This window comes from Microtus oregoni, unplaced genomic scaffold (assembly GCF_018167655.1).
Source record: "Microtus oregoni isolate MIOR12 unplaced genomic scaffold, Mior012 000035F_ref0000213, whole genome shotgun sequence".
NCBI classification, from domain to species: domain Eukaryota; kingdom Metazoa; phylum Chordata; class Mammalia; order Rodentia; family Cricetidae; genus Microtus; species Microtus oregoni.
In genome coordinates, this window is record NW_024543094.1 from 4,064,624 (window position 1) to 4,090,852 (window position 26,229).

Sequence of the window (26,229 nt, forward strand, 5' to 3'; positions counted from 1 at the left end):
AAAGAATAAAATAGGTTTTTGCAAATTTTTTTTGGTAAATTGATTGCAGGTTCTCAAGTGTGAACCTTACAGATGACTCTGTGTCAACATCAAAAGGTTGGAAACTCTTGGGTACATTGTAAAATATGTGTTACACGTCCAAGACACACTGTAACCTGACACTTAGAGTAGTATAAGACAACATAGAATTATCTTTTTCTTAAATGATGGCTAAATTTATAATAGAAGGGTGATATAGATCATTTCCTATTAGACTTTGATCTTTACAAATCAATAATGGAACAGAAATGAAACCTCTCAACCTCCTTACCACCAAATACTAAAGTTAACCTCAAAAAATACCGCACCACCCAAGGTAATGCCTTGCTTCATATTGATCTCCAACTGTATCTTAAATCAATATGTAATCATAGGCAGTATTCTGTGAAAATTCATTAGAACAAATGAATGACTACAAAGTGTGAGTACAAACATACATTAACTTGTATACATATGCTTCAAAATCACACTTGAAAATTTCCAGTGACTTTTGAAATTATTTCATGAAGGCTAGAGAAATGGCTCAGCGGGTAAAAGCACTACTCCTGTGGAAGATCCAGGTTCAATTCCTAGCACTCACACTGTGACTCACAACCATCTCTAACTTCCAGGGAATGCAGCTGCTTCTGGCCTCTGAGGACACCAGGTGTGACCGCAAGATGCATGTATGCAAAATACTGATACACAATCATAAAAACTTTTAATTAACTTTATGAAATATTCTCATGAAATCCCAGATTAATTTTAATTAAACTTAACTTGTAAAACACAGATTTGGGGAAATCCTAAGTGCAAATACGGGGCTAAAGAAATGATTCAAGTTAAGCACACTTGCTGCCTTGCAGAAGATTACAAGAGACCGGTTCTTAGCACCCAATCAAGCCATGTCAGGAAGCTCACAATTACCTGTAACTTTAGCCCCAGGAGATCCAACATTATTTTCTGGCCTTTGTAGGCATACTAAACATGTACAAACATGCGCACGTGTGTGTCACTCAAAGTGAACGTATGTATTTTATGTAAATGTTTTAGAAATAATGGAATAAAATCATGTTGTGACTAGCAGTGATATGAACAAATAAAACTAGAATATGAGTACTGACATGTGGTTGTCTGTCCTTAATGGTAAGAAGACTGCATCTCTTGAACAGATGAGCAGTTAACAGACAGCTATGCCTAACTGTCCTGCTGGTTCCTGTCCTCTGAAAAATACATAATATGGCATTCAATTCTGTGTGACTCTGAGGAAAGGAGAGGCTTACAGACCCCTAAAGCTCACCCATGCTTGTACTTTCTAAATATAAGCATGCACTGATTAAAGACTGCTAGGACTCAGCCCAGAGTGAAGTGAGGAAAAAGAGTGCTATTTGTTTTTGTTTTTTTTTTTCTTTTTAGGGTGAGACATGGTCTCACCATATCCCAAACTGGCCTCAAACTCACAGCAATTGTCTTCCACCATACACCGGGCAAGTATTACCATGAGCACTTCCTCTTTTTCATCTTTTATTATGCCTCTTGTTTCTATAATCAATTAAAAAATACAATCCTCAGGATAGCCAACTGAGCTCCTGAAATAAGGTTTCTTGGAAATAAGCCTTTTCTTAATTTTCATTTTATGTATCTGGTTTTTATACTCAAGTAAGCTGTTCATCAATTTGCATAAACTCACCACCCTACTTTCCCCAAATCTGAACACTATCTTCAATTTTAGTATGAAAATGATCAGATTTCTTAAAAGTATACTATTTTTCATAGGAAATCTCAATATCATTACCACTTAAAAAAGAAATTTAATAACTCCAAATTAAACATTCCAATTAGTACATCAAATGGACTATACTGCCTGTATAAAGGCAATAGATATTCTTTCGTTTTCATGTAAATCATTTATATGAAAGTATTTCAATCATCTGGGAACAAAAGCTAACACATTTATATGTTTTGTTCTCTGTCCATCATGTTCAAAGGAGGCTATAAACCAAAAATGTATTAGTGGCCTATTTTCATTAATATTTTCCTTTGTCTTCCTCAAGTTACAAGCTGAAACTGCTACTTTGCACTTAGGTAATAAAAATCTCAAATTAATTATTACAGCATTCCATGTTTTACCAGAATCTACATCTCCGATATTCTACAATCATTTATCTGTTAACTACTAAAATAAAAGATAAGAATGGTGACACACACCTTTAATCCCAGCACGAAAGGCAGACACAAGGTAGCTCTGTAGACGTCAACTTTCACAGAATACTGGAATACTAGCACATACTTCTAGTGAAGTTAAAACTGTCCAAAAGAGTCACTATTCTGTCCCATGATAGCAGAGAGAGGACAGTATGTGTCCTCTTCAGAAATTTGTTGTTGCAAAGTGTGGTAGCACACAGCTGTTTAGTTCCCACATGGCCAATCACAACCACCTGTGACTCCCAACTCCAAGAGAGCTGACACCCTCTTCAAGTCTCTGCAGGTACTACATACGTGCAGTACATACATGTGAACATTCATACACATAAAATAAATTTTTTTTTAAAAAAGGGAGGTGGGATCATGGTGATACACCACCTTTAATCTTAGCACTTCAGAGGCACAGTCTGGCAAATTCAGGTCTACATAGTGAGTTCTGTGCTAGCCAAGGCTACACAAAGTAAAACCCTGTCTCAAAAATAAAACACACTTAAAAATAAAAGGAAAGAAAAATGCTGAAAAGCAAAACAACACATCTTTTGTGAAAATTTGTAACTACAACCACTTCATGTACACAATGTACTCCACGATGTCTCCTTGGACCAAGTTTTTCAACAAGAATGTGTTCAAAGACACCAGTCTTAGGTGCAGGACTGACTGGAAATCAGGATCAAGTTCCCAGAGAGTATTAAGCTGAGCAAGAACAAACAGTTCTTTCAAAAGTTTCAATCTTAAATGATTTTTGGTCATTAAAAAATAGAGGAACTGATTGGGCAGTGGTGGTGCACTCCTTTAATCCCAGTACTCGAGAGGCAGAGGCAGGCAGGTCTCTGTAATTTCAATGCTAGCCTGGTCTACAGAGCTAACTCCCAGACAGATAAGGTTCTTACACAGAGAAACCTATCTTGGAAAAACAAACAAACAAAAAAACAGACGAACTGGACATCCAGGTCAATTGGCAGAGTGCTTGCCTGTCATTGCTGAGCCCGGGTTCAAAACCCAGTACTGCATATTAACAGAGATGGGTGAGGTGGTGCATGTCTGTGATCACAGCATGAAAAAGCTGGAAGCAGGAAGATTAGGAATTCTGAGCCATCGTCAGCTACATGGCAAATTGAAACCCAATCTGAGGTACGTGAGACCCCATCTCTCAAAAAATAAAAAAATACTAGTAGTAATAATAAAGTAGTAATAACTAAACAGTAACAGTAGCAACAATAGTAGCAAAATGACAACCTGTGGCTGCCCAGTGCACTATCAACACCTCTGAGATGCTCAGAGGTGGATGGGGGAGGGGGGTGCTTTAAAATGTGCTATAAAAACTCAGCACACACAAAAAAATTTCACCACAAATCAAAGTTTTTAACTCTACACTAAAGAGTCATTAAGCATGACATGTCTGTACTTTGTTTCAAGCCATATTTCAAAGCAACATGAGATTTTCTTTTTTGCTAACACAGAATATAAATGCTTACTTCCAAATGCAGCCACTATCATTTTACCATCATCCTTTAATAAAATAACTTAATCTCCGAAGGCTCCTATCCTCCCCTCTGCTACTAGCATTTTCCACAGCAGTCAGTGACCCTTTAAAACAAAATCAAACTCCATCGCTCTGCAGTGGGATTGCACCACTTCTGTTAAGACCTGCAATGTTCCCTATTTCCACAGCAGTGAGAGCCAGAGTCCTCAAAATACCTCCCAGGTCCTAGGAGGGCCTGCAGTGCTCTGCCCTACCATATCCCCTTACCCTATCCCTTCCTACTGCCTTCCTCCCTTGTTCCATACCAGCTATCCTGACCTCTAGTGCTTTGAGACCTGGCCAGTCACAGGGCCAAAAATGAGCATTCAAGAACCTGCCCAAATTTCTTCTCAGCCCACCACAGCTCCTGAATTCTTCACCCTTATCCAATCCAGTCCTTTCCTTATTCCCATGCTATCTATCCCTTAAAGCACTAATTTACTGTATACACTCCTTTTTGATAGCGAGCATATCTTAACATGTGGGATCCACAGATCCAGGAATCTCTACCTGTTTGATTCACTGATATATGCTAAAACAGCTAGACCAGAGACTAGCATGCAATAGCATTCAGTAAATGATGAGTGAATTTTTTTAAGTCTCCAGGGTCTTAATGGCCACTTGTCACAACACAAACACCTGAAGGTAAATATTCAGCATTCAATAGGTTATCACAAGCCATACCCCCTGAAAAGGAAAAGGTTCACTCCTAGGAGTCAACACACTGAAAAATAAATATTCACTGGGCTATTAAGATCCCTCTGCAGATAAAGGCACTTGACACTAAGCCTGAATTTTATCCCTGGAATCCCACATGGTGGAAAGAGAGAACACACTCCCACAAGTTGACTTCTGACCTCTAACACACAAACTCATGGTGTGCATGCCCACACACAAAAAAATAAATTTAAAATGTAATCAAAATTTTAATGTATACATATTTATGTTCAAATAAACACATATGAATAGGCACATCTAAGGATGTTCGTCACGGGATACATGTATGCAAACAGAAAATAAATGTTACAAATTTTTAAATAAAAATATTTTTAGCAAGGCGGTGGTGACAGACACAAGCCTTTAAACTCATCACTAGAGGCAGAGGCAGCTCTCTGAATTCGAAGACAGCCTGGTCTCCAAAGCTAGTTCCAGAACACTTAGGCTACACAAAGAAAACTGTTTCGATAAACCGAAAAAAAAAAAATTAAACTTTCAAAGGTAAATTTATAGTTTGCAAATTATATCTCACATTTTATTTTTTTCTCACATTTTAAAATAAAAAAAATATAAGTAACTGATAAGATTGTTGAGCTCAATACTCCTACTCACGAGGACAGACTAGGAGTTGGGAATACCTTTTTAGGTGTAGTCAATCTGAGAAGTTCCATGTACTGACTACATAAAGCAAAGAATGTTAAGTGGAGGGCAGGTGTCTCAGGAGCAGCTCATATTAACAGCAACTAGGAAAACATTCACCTTCCATCTAACATTTCTAATTCAATCAGCTCCATCTTCAATACTCTGGTTTTTCCTTCACTCTCTCCCAAACTCCCAGCTGACAGCTGTCTACTCCACTCTTACCACATTAGTCTACTCTCCTTACACCAGTTACTGTTCCGGCTGAAAATATGTACCACATCACTTCACTCTGTAGTTCAAGACCCTCAGAAGACTTCAGGGCCGCATCAGTTCAATCGTTTGCTCTAACAGAATACACAGGGATGAGTACTATACAGTTATAAAACTTAGCCAGGCGGTGGTAGTGCACACCTTCCATCCCAGCACTTGGGAGGCTAAGGCAGGTGGATCTCTATGAGTTTGAGGCCAGCCTGGTCTACAGCGTGAGTCCCAGGATAACCAGGGCTACACAGAGAAAGAAAAAAGAAACAAAACAAAAAGTTACAAAACTTATTTTTAAAAAACTGCAAATTTATCACAGTTTTTGGAGACTGAAAATTCCAAGGCAGGCAGTCCCATGCATTCAGCCACTGGTGAGGGCCAAATGAGAGCTGGGAAAATGAAAGTACAAAGGCTGGTGACCTGAGTTTTATTCTCAGAACCCATACAGAGAAAAAGATATCCACTACACCAAGTTGTCTTCTGCAATGTTCACTCTGGCACAGAAGTGTGCACGCGCACACGCACATATACACACAGTCTCTCTTTCTCTCTCTAATTTAATTTTTAAAGTTTCATGTAGCTTGCACGTGAGTACCTGTTTATGTGTGCATGTGTATGGGTGCACATGCACTTGGGTGCATGCACACAGGTCAAAAATTATCATCAGGTGCCTTCTTCCATCACTATCTATCTTAAAAAATATTACATTTATTTATTTTGTGTGTGGTAGGAGAGGAACATACATATGTGGAAACCAGAAGGATTACTAGGATCAAACTCAGGTTGCCAGGCTTGGCAGCAAACTGAGCCATCTTGCCAGCCCCTCTCCATCTTTTCTTTTTTAAGCAGTGTCTCTCTCTGAACCTGGAACACAGCAATTCAATTTGACTGGACTGGCTAGCCCACAAGCCCCAGCAGCTCTCCCTTCTAGTGCCACATTCAAATTTTGCTGGGGTCCAATTCAGATGCCTCATGCTTGTACAACTCAGTGTATGAACTGAGTCATGTCTCCAGACTCCTCACATAGCACTTCAAGAAATTTTCAGACTAGAACTGTAACTCAATGGTACAGTACTTGCTTACATGTATGAGACCCTGGCGGCTTCAACCTCATCACCTCGAAGGGAAGAGAGGTTCCCTCCTTCATCTTTTGTCACTGTTATTCTAGTTTCACCCCAGCACAAGTGCTGCTGTTAAACTTTGAGATAAGATCTCATTAAATCACTCAGGCCAGCTTTGAGCTTACTCTGTAACCTAGACAGTACTGAATTTGCCATTCTCCTGCCAGGGTCTCCAAAGTAGGTGGGATAACAGACCTGGCAACACACCCAGCTGCAACAAACCTAAGTTTCCATATATACCACCCTGCTTTGTTCCTTTCTGCCCAGTGTCTGTTCCCTTGTATCTGAAATGCTTTTCCCTTTCTTTAACACTCACCACTGACGTCCACTATCCCAGAAAACTTTCCATGACTCTCACTTAGCTGTCTTTCCACAGTATGTACTGCAATGGTCACATGGTGGAACAAATACTCTGAAAGTGCTTTAGTTTTAAGTGTCTTCTACTACACTGAGAGCAAGCCAAATTGCTGGTGCTACCTCATCACACTGGCTGACACATGGAAGTAGTTCTTAAATGATGATTTATTTCAAAAAAAGAAAAAGAAAAAAGCCAAGGCAGAAAAGGAAGCAAATGGAAAGGAGGAAAAGAAAGAGTATGCATGCATACCCAGAACCGAAAAGAGGGCACTTACAACCAGTGTGTCTGCATGGTCTAGGCCAGTACTCACTGAGAGACAAGGATACATATGAAAAAGCCCAGCCTCTGTAGAGCATCTAAATCACTCATTCCCTAAACAGTCTTATATCTAAGCCACACAAGCCCACTACTTCACTCTACAACTTACTATAGTATATTAAGAATGTTGGTAATATGCACAGTATAAAAAGGAGAAACACTTTAGTTACAAAAACATAGGCATCAATTTGATGTAATTAACTGTAATTTCCATAGCCCATCTCCTAATGTTATCACATTAATGTTGAAAAGTCTATCAACCAAAGTATGAAAAACAACAGAAGGGCTATTGAGATGGTCAGCAGGTAAGGGCCCTTACTGTGGGGCCTTTTGACCAATCCTAAGAACCCATTTGGTGGAAATCAAAACTCAACTTCCATAAACTGTTCTCTGACCTTATGCAAGTGTACACACATACAAATAAATAAATGTTAACATACTTGTCAAAAAGAAAAAACAAGAGGACACCAGGAACTCCTACCTAATAGCAGTGTCCACAGCAACAGTCACATCAATCCTAAAGCAGGTGCTTTTATGTGACAAAGTCACAGTTCTCACAAACAGACTGCAAAAACGTTCTTCAGACAGAGCACACTAGTAACGACCAGGTTTTGTGTAAATTAATTTTTGAAGGTTATACCATAAGAAAACTGCTTCAAAAAGCCAGCTAACATTTAAAATAGCATATAGACTTTTCTACATTTAATGACTTTAGGCAAAGACCAAAGAATATCATTACCTCAATACACTGCCACAATAAAATTTCTAGTGTCACTATTAATAAGTGTCACTAATAATAATTCAAACTTTAAAAGGCTTGCTTCAAAGATTCAACAAACAGCATAAAATAACTCTATGGCTCAAATGTTGTTCACACACATACACACATACAAGCTAAATTCACACACAAAATTGGGCCCGACATATTCAACACTGAATACCTTTTCTTCATTTTATATTGTTTCTTTGGTAGTCACATTTATGCACCCCAGGCTGGCCTCAAATTCACAAAGATCTACCTGCCTCTACCTCCTACATGCTGCAATTTAAAGTATTGCCATCTTTTCTTTATTTTAAAGATTTACCTTTATTTATGTGCATTTGTGTATGGAGAACAGAAGTGGGGTGAGTGATGAGGTGGCTATAAATAAAGTATAGGTGCTGGGCACTCAACACCCACGAGGAAGGGCAGCAGGCTCCTCAACACTGATCTCAGGCACTGACCTCAGGCACTCAGGAAGAATTTGTCTTTTACACATTAGAAATTAAATTGTACAAAGTAAGATTTTAATACTAGCAATTAATAATAGAGTCCCCAAAATTCCCTAAACTAAAAACAAAAAGTTCTCTATAAAGTTGAAAATGTTTTAACAACTTTTTTTTAAACACTTCTAATAGTAAGTACCTTTACTTTAAAGATAGTAACATATCCCCCAAAATACTGCATTTGTCTAATACCATGAAACTTTTAAGGCTAAAGTTTCCAGAATACTTTCATTTCTATTTTGATTGCTTATTGGAAACAGTTTCATGTGGCCTTGGCTGGCTCAATGGCTACATTAGGCCACAGCTGACTGTGTACCCCAGGCTGGCCTTGAACTACTGACTCTCCTTCCACTGCTGGGATTAATATGCCTGCACCTCATACGGAGCTGCTCTTTTCCTTTCTCTTCTCTTCTTTTGTTTTTTTTTAAACAGGAAAAGGGATAAAGAGAAAAATCTACATCTTCTACAAACACATTCTAAAATGTGTCAGGCATTACAATGGGAACTGTGACAGATTACAACATTCTGAAAATGTATTCATCTTCCAAATATATCATACATGTTATCAGTCAAATTAAAAATTTTTCCTCAAGTTTTCATCCAACAGCAAAACAGTTCCATACTTCCCTAAAAAACTCACTTTTCACTGTTTTCACACAGTTGTGCATCTGTGACTAACAAAGGGTTTCGCCTCTGACAGGTCACTGGCTGTTTTCATTCACATGAAAGCAGGACAGAACTCAGTAAATAAAAACCAAGCCCTAAACAGAGTCCTAAACTCAAAAAGAAAAAGCCTTTAATAATGGGCAATATACAACAGGCAAATAGTTAAGTAGCAAGAGCATTTGCATTAGTCTATAAACAGAATAAACAGAAGCTTTTGGAACTGTACCCACTTGCAGTTCTACAAAAGCAATCTTCACTCCGGAAACAAGTGAAATTAATTTAAAAAAAAAAAGAAAAGGGGCCGGGCAGTGCTGGCGCACGCCTTTAATCCCAGCACTCGGGAGGCAGAGGCAGGAGGATCTCTGTGAGTTCGAGACCAGCCTGGTCTACAAGAGCTAGTTCCAGGACAGGCTCCAAAGCCACAGAGAAACCCTGTCTCGAAAAACCAAAAAAAAAAAAAAATAAAGAAAAAAAGAAGAAGAAATCTAAAAGAACTGTCAAAAGTTGACGCTATTTACATTCTAACATACTACTGGTTACTGTTAATACTGTGACACCGTTAAACACACACTACTACCATTTTCAAGCATATCTGAATTTGTAATGAATTTAAAGAAAACAAATTCTAGCATCAAAATTCCATCAGTTAAATCTAGATATATCAAATAGCCACCAAAGTTTTTCATACCAGTGTAATTTTAAAAAAATTTACAAATTCCATAAAATGACAAACACCACCTCTACTTTTTTTATTGCTCTGATTTACTCCACCAATAAAAAACTACTTCGACACATATCTCAGAAGCTATTCTGCAGTCAACATGTTTACTTCAAAGGAACCTGGCCATCAGTTTTCCACACCACACACCATAGCAGAGCATGTGACAACTCCAAGACCCAGAACACCAACATAAAGAAAAACGAAGCAAGCACACAACCCTAACTCCCTGCAATACAGGTGCAACAGGCCAAATCGGATCTCTAAAGGTAAAGTGCACCAAACTGCTTAAACATCTTCAAGAGTATTTTTGCTTTCTGCTTACAATTCACGGTTCGAGCCATACAATCAAAGGGCATTTTCTTCCATCAGTATTAACAGTCAGACCAACGGGACAGTACTGTTTCAAGAGTCGGGTTAACTAGAGCAGCTCTCTGGTTTACGATTTAAGACGCTCTAATTCGGGCAGTTTGTTCCGTACGTTTCCATGCAAAAGGCGCTGTTCTATTGGGGAGCCGCACAGCTTTGGGGAGATGGCTCCGAACTGATTCCACAACTCCACGCCACAGCCCGTGGATGTTCGCACCAGCTGACCCTCTGTCTCCCGGGAAAAAGCTCCGCACCAAGCCACTCCACACACCTGCCGCTGCAAAACTCGCAGGCCCGCCACAGCCACGGCCTCTACACTTCCTGAATTCGAAAGCCACTCAAGCTGGTTGAGTGACGCCTTACCTTCATGGTGACTCTGGGGCCGCGATCCCCACGGCGACACCAGCTTCACCTGCACCTGGAAGGGAAACAAAGACACCCGGTCAGTACCACCGGCACCCCCTGCGCCGTCGGGGCGGGGGCGGCACCGAGTGGGGCTAGGAGCCGGAGCAGGCACACGCCATCCCAGAGCCCCTACCGCCCCCACCGCCCGCCGCCCCATTGTCGCGACTCCACGGACTTTTCCCCGTCCTCCACGATGACGCCATTTCTGTCAGAAAACTCACAACAAGCGCAGGGTCCGGCGCGGCCTGGAGCGCGGCTGCAGCCGTCCAAGCCCACGGAACCGCGATGCCCGGAGCCCCAGGGCTGAGCCCCGAGTGAGCCGGCGGGCCCTCGGGCTAAGGCGGCTCGGCCCCACAGAACCCGTCTGCGTCCCGCCCCAGGCCAGGCCCACAAGTGGGAGCCGGGGCCGGGCACCGAGGACATGCCTCACCGATCCCAGCCTCACGGGCCCACGGTGCGGCTCGGGAAGGGCGGCTACGGCTCCGCGCCGCGGGGGGCGGGGGTCCCGGGAGGCCGAGGCCCCGCTGCGAGCGCCGACTCAGCCCCGTTGCCATCTGCCCCGCTGCACGGCCCGGCCCGGAGCTTCCCCCCCCCCCTCACGAAAAATAATGCCCCTACCTCCGGCGCAGACGAGGTCCGAGCCCTGCGGCCGGAGTCCCCCGCTCCGCCTCCCCCCCCAACACCAGCAGGCCCGGGGGAAGAGATGGCGAAGAAGCTGCGGGTCCGCCGGCGGCCGGGGCTCCGGCTCCTCCTCCTCCCGTGGCGGCGACTGGTACCTTTGTTTGGCGGCCGCTCCGGCTCCCTCGCGGGGGGAGGGGGGGCGACGAAAAATCCCTCCCAGACGGAGGTCCGGGGCCCCGGTCTCGAAGCCCTCCCGAGGACCGCGGCCGCCGACCTTGTGCGGCTCCCTCCGGGCAGACGTCCAGGCGGTGGCCGTGGCGGCGGCAAGCTGTGGCCCGAGACTCTCTCTCCGCTCCGGCACCCGTGCTCCTCACTCCGGACTCGACTGACGGGCAAACATCGCTTCCCCCCACCCCGGCCCCCCCTTCTCCTTCTCCCCTCCCCTCGGCTCTTTTCCCCTCCCCTACTCCTTTCCCGGATGCCCCACAGACGATCGAGGATTGGCTAGGATTCTATGGAGCCCGCCTCTTCCCGGTTTTTATTGGTTTGAGCGATGCAAACAACGACGCCATTTTCCCACCAGTTCTATGGAAACAGAAAGTTATGCCTCAATGCTCCCTGGGATTTGTAGTCCACTCTTCCGGACCAATTGGCATACTCCCGGACGTAAGAACTACCAAAACCGCAATGCCGCTTGCCTGCGTTCGACAAGAGCGGGGAGGGGAAGGGGGCGCGGCCATAAGGCAGAGGGGAGGTGGCATACAACGCCTGCGCAGTGTGACAGGGATGGCGTATTTTCTTGCACCGAGTAATGCGGCGTCGTTGGCCGCTAAGGAGGGCGGAGATTTCTGTGGTGAAGTAGGGGGAGGGCTCCAAGGAGGCCTCGGGAAGAGCCGGGGTCTGAACTATAAAGAGAGAAGTTGATGTGGGCACTGCTAGTCTTGGACCGGCGGCTTGAAGTCTGAGATCATCGTGGAACCGTGAGCAGCGGTGAGGCTGCGGGTGGGGGGGGGGGGGGGGGACCCGGATGGGGAGCAGGGGAGGGGGCGGTACCGAGGAGGAGGAAGAAAGGAGGGAGAAGACCCGGATGCTGACCCGGCTTAGGGTGACTGGCGGCCGGGGTGCTGGGTCGCGGGGGAGGCAGAGGGGCTCCCAGGAGCGGAAGGGGCACCGATGCGGCTCAGGGGAGAAGCCTGCCTCTGAGCTTATTACTCCACTACCATGTGGAGCCCTTTACCCTCAGAGCCTTCACTCCCCGAGCTTGGAGTGAAAAAGGGTCTTGCTGTGCGCATCACAGCTATGTTTCTCGGTGGCCCATATCTGTTTAGTCAGTTTCAAGCCAGAGCGTGCCTATAAAAAAGAGAGAAATACTCTACATGGAATTTTCCATATTTGTATGCGGACGATGTGCTGAGTTTATCCTCTGAGATGTTGGGAGAAGCGTTCATTCAGTCCTCGGGTGGAAAGTCCTCCGGGTAGACCTTGTGCAACTTCCTGAACGCAGCTGGTCAGACAAAGTGAAGCGTGATGGGAGGATGTGAATTAGAGCTTTGGCTTAGGGAAATATAGAGAGGTTTTCCGGAGGGAGTGAGGATAGAGCTTGGCTCAAGAAATCACAAGTTACTAAGGGAAGAGCCTAAAGGAAAGGAGAGTCCAGAAAGAACGTGTTTGGAAACCCGTTTCAGGAGAAAGCTTTCCCAGTATGAAGACTGAGGCCCAGAGACGTTAGGAAGACTGATCAATCCAGCACCCTGGAGACTAGATCTAGAGGATTACTGTATATTTTAGGCCAGCTTAGACTACACAGGACAACCCTGTCACCAGAAAAAAAAAATAAATAGATAAAACAGGTTTTATCTGCTCTTAGGGTCCAGTGAACAACAAGATATCTTAGATTCCCAACTTGAATTGCTAAAAGAACTCACCCAAAAGTAGAGGAGTTTAGCACTGTGGTGCTGACACATTCCAAGGCCAGCCTGATCTATTCGAGTTCCAGGCTATCCTGGGCCACACAAACTCTGCCTCAAGAAAAAGAAAATGGAGGAAGATCAGAGAGGCAGCTGCAATAGTATTTCAACAAGGGAAATGATCTGGTTGCATAAATATTCACTAATCCAGTCTTCGAATACATTTCCACAGCTTTTGAGAGTAGGAAAATGGTGTCAGGTTCACACTGAGGCATTCTATTGTGAGTCCACATAAGAGTAACTGAGTTCATGCCACTTAGCACTTAAATTTCAGTGTAGTCATGAAAAGCTGAAAATTCTAACTATAAAAAAAAGTCAAAAATATATAGAACTCTTAAACTGCCTTAGATTCTAAAGAAAGTGCAGAGCAGATGGACTGCCAGTACTTACAAACACTGATGTTCTCGTGTTTCTCCGCCACAGTGAATACTTTGTGTAAATACTTTCTGGGAAGGGAACATCAGTTGATTTATATGAGTACTGTTAAACTGTGAATGAGCAAATGAAATACTTTTTTAATTCATCACTAGTAGAGAAATATTAAAGATTTTTTTAAACAACTTCAGTATTTCAGAAGGCAGAGGCAGGCGATTTCTGTGTTGGAGGCCAGCCTAGTCTACAAAGTGAGTTTCAGGGAAGCCTTGCTCTGTTACACAGAGAAACCCTGTCGGGAGGTCGGGAAAACAGACAACACTTCAATAGTTAAAGGATATGTCATTCTTAATTTCTGTGCAGAATATACCTGCTATTGATCCAGGGACAAATTCTTGAAGGTGACTTTGTTATTTTAAGTTAGGTCAAAGGTGTTTTCCAGAATACTAACAAGATAGCAGCATGCATTTGGCTGCCACCCTAATTGAGAAGAAATGGCTGCTAGCCATTTAAAAAGAGGAGTGTAGCCAGGCGGTGGTGGCACACGCCTTTAATCCCAGCACTCGGGAAGCAGAGGCAGGCGGATCTCTGTGAGTTCGAGACCAGCCTGGTCTACAAGAGCTAGTTCCGGGACAGGCTCCAAAGCTACAGAGAAACCCTGTCTCGAAAAACCAAAAAAAAAAAAAAAAAGGGGGGGGTGTATAGAAGATGTTTTGGAGACTTGAGGATTTAGTTTAATGGTAGACTAATATTTAGTTTAATGGTAGCAAATGCAAGGCTGCAGACTTCACCAAAACGAAAAAGAACAAATATTTTTGACCATATGTTTCAATGATCCGTTGCCAACATTATTTGTCTTTCTTCTTTGCATCTTCTTTATCTTTAACCTCTAAAAACAGAGTAACATGTTCAATATTCACAACTGTCATCCCATGTCCCACCTCTCCAGGAAGAGAGTTCCAGGCCAGTCTAGAATACATAGCAAACCCATCTTGGGGGAGAAAAAAACGTTGCTAAGTTGCTTTTTGAAATATTTCAAAATATTTTGTGACCATCCTTTTCCTTGTAAAGTTCTTCTTAACAGTAACTGCTGCTCAAGGCTAATGGAGAACTTTACCTTAGGAAGTAAGGGATTGAGACATGTCATATGGCCCAAACCGGCCCTGAACTCATGATCTTTCTGCCCTTTCCCAACTGCTGGGATTACAAAGATGTTTTACTACATTTGGCTAGAAATTTTCTATTTAAGATGTTACTCTCTGAATTCATATTGCTGTACTGCTTTGGTGGGTTGCTGATTTTTGTGTGTCTGTGAGTTATTATTATTAGTATTAAGAATTAACTACCAAAAAAAATGGACTCTTGAGACTGGAGAATGGCTCAGTAGGTAAAGTGTTTGCTGTGAAGTCATGAGGACCTGTGTTTATTCCTGGTATCTATGTAGCTGGATATGGCTGCAAATACGTGTAATCCCAGCAGTGGAGAGGCAAAGACTGGGGGATCTCTGGGGCTTGCTAGCCAGTCAGTCTAGCCAAACCAGCAAACTATAGCTTCAGTAAAAGACTCTATTTCAAAACTTGGGGTAGGAAGATTAAAGAAATTACCCAATGTCAATCTCAAGGTTCCGCATACACCACTGTGGTGGTTTAAATGAGAATGACCACACCCCCAAGTTGGTGGAATTGTTTTGGGAAGGATTAGGAGGTGTGGACTTGGAGAAAGTATGTCATTAGAGGTAGACTTTGAGGTTTCAAAGGCCCATGCCATTCCTGGTTAGCTTTCTGTCTCAGGCTTCTGGATAAGATGTAAGTTCTCAGCTACTGCTCCAGTGCCATGCATGCCTGCCTGCTTGCTGCCAGATCTCCGTCATCATGTTCATGGACTCACCCTCTGAAACTATGAGCAAGCCTCCAATTAAATATTTCTTTTCTAAGTTGCCTTAGTCATAATGTATTTTTGTTGTTATTCTTGGGTTTTTTGGGGTTTTTTGTTTGTTTGTTTGTTTTTGAGACAGGGTCTCTCTACGTATCCTTAGCTGTCTTAAAACTATGTAGACCATACTAGCTTTGAACTCACAGAGATTCCCCTGTCTGCTTCTCCAGTGCTGAGATTAAAAGTGTACACCACCACACTGGACCAGTCATAGTATCTCTTTACAACAATAAATCAGTAACTAAGACAACCACACACACATACAAAATTAAATAAATGAATACCCTTTTTTTTTTCCAGACAGGAAACAGTATAACAGCTCTGGCTGCCCCAGAACTTGCTTTGTTTCTGACCTTGAATTCACAGAGATCTGTCTGCCTCTGCCTCCAAGTGCGAGGATTAAAAGTGTGTGCCACCACTGCCCAGTTATAAATGCTTTTTGAGTCGTGCTTTTCACTGGGCATGGGGGTACACATGTAATCCCAGCACTTGAAGACTAAGAAAGGATTGTTCATTCTAGGGGAGTCTGAAACCACATTGGGAAATCCTGCCTCAGAAAGCAAACAATAAAAAATTGTGTGTGTGAGTGTGTGTGATTCTAAAGAGCAACCTGAACAATAAATACATCACTCTCATTCCTTGATTTTTGTTGTCTTCAATAAAGAGTTACAAACTGTCGGGCGCCAAAAAAAAAAAAAAAAAAAAGGCCGGGCGGTGGTGGTGCACGCCTTTAATCCCAGCACTCGGGAGGCAGAGGCAGGCGGATCTCTATGAGTTCGAGACCAGCCTGGTCTACAAGAGCTAGTTCCAGAACAGGCTCCAAAGCCACAGAGAAACCCTGTCTCGAAAAACCAAAAAAAAAAAAACAAAAAAAAAAAACTGCTGAGCGGTGGTGGCGCACGCCTTTAATCCCAGCACTCGGGAGGCAGAGGCAGGCGGATCTCTGGGAGTTCGAGGCCAGCCTGGTCTACAAGAGCTAGTTCCGGGACAGGCACCAAAGCTACAGAGAAACCCTGTCTCAAAAAACAAAACAAAAAAAAAAAAAAAAAAGAGTTACAAACTGAGGTTGTGGGAAACATGGCGTAGTCAGTAAAACATCTCTGAAGCATGATGAGCCAAGTTCTGCATCCCCCCATCTTTAACTCCAGCACTTGGCTGAGCCAGATCAAGCATTTCCCAGGAATTCATTGGCCAGCCAGTCTAGCTAAATTGGCAAAGCCTGGGTTCAGTGATGGACCCTGTCTCAAATATAAGATAGAAAATGATTGAAGAAGACCCAGGGGTGTATAACTTCTAAACAAACATGCACTCACACCCATGAACACCCAGAATTTTTGTTTATCACAGCTATTGTGTATGTGTGAGCATCCACATGCCACAGTGGAGGTCAGTATAGCTTTCAGCTCTTGACTTGCTCTTCTGTTAGTCTTGTATATAGAGTCAGCAGAGTGCTCCGGGTTAAAGGTTTGCCACAGAGCCTGACAACTTGAGTTGTTTTGTCCATGGGATTTTTCGAGGGCTTGTCAAATTGACAACACTAACCATCACAGGTGCTTTCCAATTCCAAAACCTGTGACATGTGACTAGCTCTTTGACCAGCAATAACCCTGAACTGCCATATGTAACCATGTTATATTTGGTTTTAGGGTTACAAATACACAGTGAATCTATGAAAGATGGTTAGAAGAGGGCTTGTGATCCTGAAGGCCAAAGGAGATACAACTCATAACACCTAAAGCTTGCCAGAGGTGTCATGATTACTAGAAAAGCCTTTAATCCAGCACTTGGAAGGCAGAGGCAGGCGGATCTCTGACTTCAAAGGCCAGCCTGGTCTAAAAAAGTGAGTTTCAGGGCAGGCAGATCTCTAACTTCAAGACCAGCCTAGTCTGAAAAAGTGAGTTCCAGGGCAGCCATCTTGTTACACAGAGAAACCTTATAAGAACTTTAAAGGGGCTGGAGAGATGGCTCACTGGTTAAGAGTACTGACTGCTCTTCCAGAGGACTCGGGTTCAATTCCCAGCACCCACATGGCAGCTCACAACTGTCTGAAGATCCAGTTGCAAGGGATCTAACACCTTTGTACCAATGCACATAAAAAATAAAGTTAAATAAACCATAAAATATATTAAAAAAAAAGGAACTTTAAAAAACGTTTTTAAAAAGTGAAAAGCAGGGGCTGGAGAGATGGCTCAGTGGTTGGGAGCGCTGCCTGCTCTTCAGGAGGTCCTGAGTTCAATTCCCAGCAACCACATGGTGGCTCACAACCACCTGTAATGAGATCTGGTGCCCTCTTCTGGCCTGTATACTTAATAAATAAATAAATCTTTAAAAAAAAAAAAGTGAAAAGCCGAACCTCCAAGGAGAAAAGTAGACATAGATATTTGCAAAGAAACAGGAGTAAAGGAACCCCCTGCAAAGACCATGATTGAAGGCAAGGTGGCATGCTCTATAATCCCAGTATTTGGGAGGAGAGGCAAAGGAATCAGGAGTTCAAGGCCAGCTGGGGCTACATATATATTCTCTCAAAAAATACATATGTACCTATATGCCCCAGTTTATATTCTAGGAAGTTTGAAATAAAGGCAAAATTCAAAATAATGAAGCACTGCAAGAAATTCTTAAATAAAATAATTGCACTAAATTAGAATACATCTTTAAAACAATCTCCAAAATTTATTAATTTGAGAAAAATGTTCTTCACAAATTACAAAGCCTATTTTAATATTCATAGGATATTTGTAATATTCATAGAAAGAATAAGAATATTTGTAATCATTATAGAAATGTCTGGGTTTTGTTTTTGTTTTGTTTTTTTAAGCTGGGTGGTGGTAGCACACAACTTTAATCCCAGTACTTGAGAGGCTGAAGCATGGTCTACAAAGAAGTTCCAGGACAGCCAGGCTGTTAAGACAGAGAAACTCTGCCCCCACCCCCAAAAAAGGAAAGAAAGAAATGTCTGTTTTTGTGAATTTATTTTGACATTTCTTTGATGTCAACAATTTAAACCCTTTATGATTCATTAGCTAGGAAAGCTTACTAAATATAAATCATCTAAGAAAGCTATTTAAAAATCAACTCAGCATTCTGATCAGTGTAATCAGTAGAATGAAGAATTTTTGGTATAATTTATATACCGCCATCCAAAATGTATAGTTAAGATGGTTTGGTGGCTTGAAGCCCACAATTTCAAGGCCAACTTGGGCATCATGGTAAGACCCTATCTCAGAACAAGCTAGATATGATAATGCATGTCTATAATTTCAGCACTGACAGGCATGAGGCAATCACAAATTTGAGACCATCCTGGGCTACAACATAAAACTTTTCAGAAACTTTTTTAAAAATTACAATTTAGAGCTGAGCAATGGTGGCGCACACCTTTAATCCCAGCACTCAGGAGGCAGAGGCAGGCAGATCTCTGTGAGTTCAAGACCAGCCTGGGCTACAAGAGCTAGTTCCAGGACAGGCTCCAAAGCTACAGAGAAACCCTGTCTCAAAAAAAAAAAAAAATTACAATTTAGTAGTTTTTAGTATAGACGCAATGTACAGCCATAACCACATTCTAATAACATTTTGATCCTATGCACACATACATACCACATATGTGTGAGCATGTGCACACACCTTCATTGTTCATTAGTAACAGTCCTTAATTTTTCTGAGCCAGAAACCACTAACTTGCTTTCCCACCTGTATAGATTGCCTGATTCAGAACATTTCCTATAAATAGATCATGCAGCATGTTCTTTTGTTGCTGGCTCCTTTTGCTTTACATAATGTTTTCAAGGTTTTATACCTGTAATGTTTTGCTATATAAATAAAATTTAATGTTTGTCCTTCAAAAAATACCTTGATAAAAATTCATTTGCAATCTAACACTTAAAGATAATTTGATTCTTGAGATCATTTTTATATTTCTCCTTTTTAACAGGTCAGCTTTGAAATTTATAAACTATGGAGAAGACTCAAGAGAAAGCTGAAAGAATTCTTCTAGAGCCCTATAGGTACTTACTTCAATTGCCAGGTAACAAAGAGTTCAGTTATTGTCTGTTTAGTGTAGTTTTTAAAGAGTAGAGTTTGTGTAAATGTTAGCAACAGGAAAGATTAAAGTTAAATGGTCCTTGAGACCTTCTATTTGAAGCAATACCATTATAAGAGAAATTATCAAAGACTATATAATGAAAATGTTTTTGTTTTGCTTTCTGTTTTATTGAGACAGGATCTCCTTGTCTCCTAAACTGGCCTAGAATTTATTAAGTAGCCTAGGCTGGCCTGGAATTTGTGGTGAACCTCCTGCCTCTGCTTTCCAAATGCTGGGATTACAGGTGTGCTGTGGCCAATCCTAAAAAATTACTCCTTTTTTCTTTTAATTACATGTCTGTTGGGGGAGGGTATGTGCACAATCATGCAGATGCCTGTGGTCAGAAGAGGGTGTTACATCCTCTGGTGATGGAGTCACAGCCAGCTGTGAGCTACCCATGATGTAGGTGCTAGGACCCAGACCAGGTCATCTGCAAGACCTTAACCCTAACTCATTCATAATCACTGAGCCATCTGCCCAACCCAACTCCCAGACTGAAACTTAATTTTCTTTCCCTTTTTAAGTCTTGATTTGTGTATGGAGGTTTTGACTGTGTGTGTGTCTGTGTACCATGTGTATGCCCAGAGCCTAGAGGTCAGTTCCTCTAGGACTGAAGTTACAGTTAACAATTCTGAGCCACCTTGTATGTGCTGGGAATCAAACCTGGGACTTCTGGAGGAGCAGCAAGTGCTCTTAACCACAGAGCCATCTCTCTAGCCTCTGAAACTTAACTTTTATATAACCATTTTCTTGAACCCTGTTCTGAATTTGCTGTATTAGACGTGCATGATATTTGTACTAAATGAATTGGTTGTGGTTTTTTTTTTTTAATCTATCATGGCTTTATATTTAGGCTAATTTAACTTCTACTGGCAACTACTACCTAAAGATTTTTCTCAAGCTTTCCATGTGAAAAAGAAAATGCTATTGGAAAACTAGTGGCCCAGTCAACACAAAAAGGCTAGCACTTGTTTAAACTCAGGGTGTGTAAACTAAAGGTGCCCTAGTCTCCAAACCTTAATTTAAGGAATTGACAAATAATTTTATGAGGAAATTCATTCACTAAATTCTTTGAAGTTTTGTGTGATAGATAATGCCAGCTAATTGTCCCCGAACCAGCTTTGTTTTTCAGAAAAAGAAAGAGATTAATGAACCTTCCTAAAAATGACCCTTCCACCCCCAATTCAATGCCCATTCCATCTCCAAGTTAAGACTAAAACTCCCTGAAATGGTTTATACTTTCTTGTTGGCTGTCACTTTAAAAAGCTGTGCTTTTTGACCTGTAAGTGTGTGTGTGTGTGTGTGTGTGTGTGTGTGTGTGTGAGAGAGAGAGAGAGAGAGAGAGAGAGAGAGAGAGAGAGAGAGGGAGGGAGGGGTGAGAGAGCGAGAGAGAGTGCGTGCGCACTGGGGTGGGATTCATGTGTGCCTGAGTGTGGGTGCCCGCAGAGGACTGAAAAAGGGATTGGGTCTCCTGAAGCTAGACTTACATATGGCTATGAGCCACCTGACATGGGTGCTGGGGACCACACTTGGGTTCTCTAGAAGAGCAGCAAGAGCTCTTTAACCCTCAGCCATTTCTCCACCCACCCAAGTGTAGTTTGAATGAAAACATGAAGAGGGTGGGTCCAGTCCCACTGTGTACTTTACAGTGGGGAATCTGAGGGGTGTTCGGCAAGGAAGGAAATGGATTGATGTGGATGTGACTGTCTTATTAAATATGATAAGTTTTGAAGCAAGTTTATCAATTTTTTTTTCCGAGGCATGGTTTCCCTGTGTAGCTTTGGAACCTGTCCTGAAATTTATTCTGTAGACCAAGTTGGCCTTGAACTCAGAGAGATCTTGCCTGCCTCTGCCTCCCAAGTGTTAGGATTAAAAGCATGTGCCAACACCACCCGGCCTCAATTTTTCTTGTAAGCACATTTTGGAGGCTAATGAAATGACTTAGCTGGTAAAGGTTCTTGTCACCGCACCTAACATCTGACTTCCATCTCCAGGACCCACATACTCCTGCAAGCTATCCTGTGACCCCCACAGGTGTGCCATGAAAAACGCATGTGCATACAAACACAACTAAATTAAATGTTTCTTAAAATTATTTTTTAAGTATAATAATGTTTTATTTGTCATATTCTATGTTTTAATTACAGGTAAACAGGTGAGAACCAAACTTTCACAGGCATTTAATCACTGGCTGAAAGTTCCAGAAGACAAACTGCAGGTATCTAGGCAGTCTGTTTTGTCTCTGTTTTGTCCTGCTGTTGGTCTAGTTCTGGACACTTTGAGCTTGCTGGGCAAGTGCTCTGCCACTGAGTCACATCCCTGGCCATGAGGCAATTCTAATCGTATTCTTCTTTCCCATTTAATCAAGGAATTAGTAAGTATCCTGTAAAAATACTCCTTATTCTGTTAGTGTTTATGCAATATTATTTATCGAGATTGCTAAATATTTATTAGTTGTAAAAGCTTAAGACAACTGAGACTTTAATAGTTTAGTAATGGCTTTAAGTACAACCTGTTTTAGTCAAGCATGTACCATGGTGGAACACATGGAATCCCAGCCCTTAGAAGCTGGTTACATAGGGAGACTGTGTCTGGGCTGGAGTGATGGCTCTGAGGTTAATTAAGAGCATGTACTGTTCTTGCAGAAGACCTAAGTTCAATTCCCAGTACCCACCTCAGGCACCTCACAACTGCCTGTAACTCTAGATCCAGGGGAATCTCGCGTCTTTGGCCTCCAAGGGTAGCTGCACTCACATACACATCAAATTAAAAGTATTAAAAGTAAATATTTTTTAAAATCCTCTGTGTGTGCATGTACACATGTGTGTACATTAGTCTTTGTTTACATATCTCTGTATGTGTTTGTCTATATCCCTTTACATATGTGTGTTGTATGTATGTATGCTAGTGAAATTTTCTTTCTATTTTGGTTATTTTCCTCTAGATTATCATTGAAGTAACTGAAATGTTGCATAATGCCAGCTTACTCATTGATGATATTGAAGATAACTCAAAGCTCCGACGTGGTTTTCCAGTGGCACATAGCATCTACGGAATCCCTTCTGTCATCAATTCTGCCAATTACGTCTACTTCCTCGGCCTGGAGAAAGTCTTAACACTGGATCACCCGGATGCTGTGAAGCTTTTCACACGCCAGCTTTTGGAACTCCATCAGGGACAAGGCTTAGATATTTACTGGAGGGACACCTACACCTGTCCCACTGAGGAAGAGTACAAAGCCATGGTGTTGCAGAAGACAGGTGGATTGTTTGGACTAGCAGTAGGTCTCATGCAGTTGTTTTCTGATTATAAAGAAGATTTAAAGCCACTGCTTGACACACTTGGGCTTTTCTTCCAGATTAGAGATGATTATGCCAATCTACACTCCAAAGAATACAGCGAAAACAAGAGCTTCTGTGAAGACCTGACGGAAGGGAAATTCTCCTTCCCCACTATTCACGCCATCTGGTCACGGCCAGAAAGCACCCAGGTACAGAACATCCTGCGCCAAAGAACAGAGAATATAGATATTAAAAAATACTGTGTGCAGTACCTGGAAGACGTAGGTTCTTTTGAATATACTTGGTACACTCTTAGAGAGCTTGAAGCAAAAGCCTACAAACAAATCGAGGCCTGTGGTGGAAACCCTGCGCTAGTGGCTTTAGTGAAGCATTTAAGTAAGATGTTCATGGAGGAAAATGAATAATGGTTGCCATTCTTCCTTAGACTCATAGCTTCTTCCAGTTGATAACGGGGAGAGGCTTCCTATTTATCTTTTTAAGTACTAGTCTCCAAAAGGAGTAAATGAGGGTGAAATTGTCAGAATCCCTTTGCATAAGAACACAAACTTAAGGGCTGGAGGGATGGCTCAGTGGTTAAGAGACTGCTCTTCCGCAGGACCCAGGTTTAATTTCCAGTGCCCACATAGTTCATCACCATTTGTAACCCCAGTTCCAATGATCTGATGGCCTCTTCTGGCATTTGCCGGCAGCACGCATGCACGTAATACACAGACATACATGTAACCAAAACATATATATAAGATAGATTATTTTTTAATTTTTTAAAAATGCAAAATTGAAATTATCAGGAGCCACAAACACGGGTCTTAGAAATGTCATACGCTAAATGTGACCAACTGTCCCTACTACCACATGTGTGTTTTGGGTTTGTGAATAAAAAGGACTTAATCTTCCAAGAAACTTTCTGCTTCCTAACTGTATGGCATGGATGGTTCCCAATTCATTGATGCTTTAGTTCAAAACAGGGACTTCCTAGACAAATCTCTAGGTGACCTAAAGACCAAAGAACTGCCCGCCTTCCCCTAGATGATATTGCCGAGAGTGTGTCAGTGTTGTCATTGAAGGCCTCTACCAAAGTCTGAAAAGACGGAGTGAAAGCAATCAGTACTCTCCCTACCCACTTTCTTGTTTCCCTCCTTAACACCCCACAAATTCTGGGTTTTTTGGGTTTTTTTTGTCTTTTTTTGGTTTTTTGCCAAGGAGGCTTTACACTTAATGAAGTTCACATCCTGGTCTCAATTTATTTTTTGTCTGTTTTTGTTTGTGTGTATGTGTGTTTTCTTTTAACATTTTTTTCTGACCCAGACTGATTAGTATCTGTGTATAATGTTGTTTCTATGAAAGAGGAAAATAGACAGAAAAAGTGTTTTGTGTACCTGGGAAGCAATCCGAGGGAGACTCAGGAAGATCAGAAGTTCAAGGTTATTCCCAGCTATGAGTTTGAGGCCAGTCTGGGCTACATGAGACTTTGTCTGAAAAGGAGAAAGAAAAAGAAAAAGGATTATTTTTTATCTTAAGACAAGTTTCAAAATGCAATTCTAGCTGGCCTCTAAGGATCAAAGGATCCACCAACCTGGCCTGTCTCCCGGGTACTAGGATCAAAGGTGTGGCCCACCACGCCTGACAAAGAATGTGTAAATCAGTTTATTTTCTGGCCTGGTACTAATCCATGGTTCTTCTGTCATTCTTGTCTTCACTTTGTCAGTAACAGAAATGTCTAATAGTGAATCAAGGACATTATTAGAGTCATTTTATCTATATGTAATCAAACGTCCATCCTCTGTTTGGTCCGTGGTCACAGCTGTGAATTCAGAAGAGAACCAGACTATAATGAGTAGCTCAGTTCACTTAATAAAATGATTTTACTTGTGCACGCCTTTAATCCCAGCACTCTGGAGGCAGAGCTCCATGGAGGCCAGCCTGGTCTACAGAGTGAGTTCCAGGATAGCCAAAGCTACACAGAGAAACCCTGTCTCCAAAAAAAAAAAAAAAAAAAAAAAGGTTTTATTTGCTGAGATTTGTACTACAGTAATGCTTTTTTCTGTCTAAAAGAGTCTTCAGATATCCTCTTGGAGAGTTGGATTTTGCCATATCAAAGACCTGTTACTCCCCACCCCCAAGAGAGAGGAGGTTTCTCTGTATGACTGTCCTAGCTGTCCTGGAACTTACTTTGTAGACCAGGCTGGCCTTGAACTTACAAGTACTGTGATTAAATGTGTGCTCTACCACTGCCTGGCTGAGACATACTTTTTCATATTTTCTGCTTTATGCAGCTTCAGAAGAACATTAATTCTATTTACCAAATCTGCAAGAATGAAAGTCTCTTGTAGTGCCATAAATCACTTGACTCAGCAAGATTTTTATTTCCTTAAGATGAGGCCTGGCTTTGTGGCCTCATTACCATCCTTCAGCCTCTGGAGTAGCTGGAATTCCAGTCCAGTCCTGGCTCTAACAAGGTCGTTGCTCAGCTGTTTTCTCTTCCACTTTCCTTCCTCCTCCTCCTCTAACTTCTGTCCCCTGTCATTGCCCCCAGGAGCTCTTCAGAAGTCTTCCCACCAGTTCGAACTGGACCTAGTCATCTGCATTCTTTTGTTCCCTGTGTCACTGAGTGCTCTTAGGGAATGTTTTCCTGGCTGCCTCCCCTCCTGAGAAACCTGGATTGTTTCTTTCATCTTCCTTTCCTAACAGAAAGGGGGATCCGTCACCTACCAATCCATTGTCCTCTAGTATCTTTTTCCATTCTCCAGCTATCAGATGTGGAGTCTCCTGACTTTCTTCACTTTTACTTCAAATCTGCCTTCTAGTCGTCTGCCTTCTATCTCAAAAAAAACAAACAAAAAAAAAATTGTAAACCAGATGAGGTGGTGGCACATGCCTACAATCTTAGCATTTAGGATGGGAAATTGAAATCAAAAGTTCGAGGTTCTTACTGGCTGAATAGTGGACTGAGACTAACCTGATTTTTTTAAAGAGTTTGTCCTGAAGCCTTAGGCCAAAGGAGCTCCAGCTCAAGATTCCTTTCCCTTCCTACCCCTGAGGGCCTTGCCCTGTCCCAGGCTGTAATCCTTAGGAATTATCCTATGGTTAAACCATGTGCTGTGAGAAAGAGGAAAGAAATGTATATTTATACATCTTTAATCCCAGCACTCAGGTGGCAGAAGCCGGCAGATCTCAATGATCTAGTCTAAATAGAGTTTCAGGCCAGACAAGGCATTGTAGTGAGACTCAAAAGTTTCAAATATAGAAAAAAAGCTCACAGTGATGGCCCCTACAGTATGTGAGTTCATATTTAATATAGTTGACATTTTATTTCCTCAACCTGACCACCCAGTAGGTTAACTGTTACAATCTGTTGACCTGGTCTATCA

General features: G+C 42.1%; 2 protein-coding genes across 8 annotated transcripts in view; one reads left to right on the top strand and one right to left on the bottom strand.

Annotated features, from left to right (window-relative positions):
• Positions 1–11,624, bottom strand: part of LOC121432547 (AT-rich interactive domain-containing protein 4B) — a 123,246-nt gene extending 111,622 nt beyond the window's left edge. For 4 of the 5 annotated variants that reach the window (XM_041630543.1, XM_041630542.1, XM_041630540.1 and 1 more), the window contains exons 1-2: positions 11,205–11,624; positions 10,545–10,599 (exon numbers count right to left, since the gene is read on the bottom strand). In XM_041630543.1, coding sequence (XP_041486477.1) covers positions 10,545–10,550 — 6 coding nt within the window. In that variant the 5' untranslated portion in view covers positions 10,551–10,599; positions 11,205–11,624. The remainder of the gene's footprint in view (positions 1–10,544; positions 10,600–11,204) is intronic. The other variant, XM_041630541.1, reaches the window with a different exon arrangement.
• A 370-nt stretch (positions 11,625–11,994) lies between these two features.
• LOC121432669 (geranylgeranyl pyrophosphate synthase-like) lies at positions 11,995–24,544 on the top strand. Of its 3 annotated transcripts, XM_041630788.1 has the most exons (4): positions 11,995–12,197; positions 19,410–19,502; positions 21,707–21,777; positions 22,504–24,544. In XM_041630788.1, the coding sequence occupies exons 2-4, from the start codon at positions 19,433–19,435 to the stop codon at positions 23,263–23,265; spliced, it is 903 nt and encodes a 300-aa protein (XP_041486722.1). In that variant the 5' UTR covers positions 11,995–12,197; positions 19,410–19,432; the 3' UTR covers positions 23,266–24,544. The 3 variants fall into 3 exon arrangements, with proteins under 3 accessions (XP_041486722.1, XP_041486724.1, XP_041486723.1); XM_041630790.1 differs by lacking the exon at positions 21,707–21,777; XM_041630789.1 differs by lacking the exon at positions 19,410–19,502.
• Positions 24,545–26,229: the final 1,685 nt, after the last annotated feature.

Coding starts and splice junctions, on each gene's coding strand:
- LOC121432669 (XM_041630788.1), top strand. CDS start 19,433: ATGGAGAAGACTCAAGAGAAAGCTGAAAGAATTCTTCTAGAGCCCTAT. Junction 19,503..21,706: donor GTACTTACTTCAATTGCCAG/GTAACAAAGAGT, acceptor TTTTAATTACAG/GTAAACAGGTGAGAACCAAA. Junction 21,778..22,503: donor TTCCAGAAGACAAACTGCAG/GTATCTAGGCAG, acceptor ATTTTCCTCTAG/ATTATCATTGAAGTAACTGA.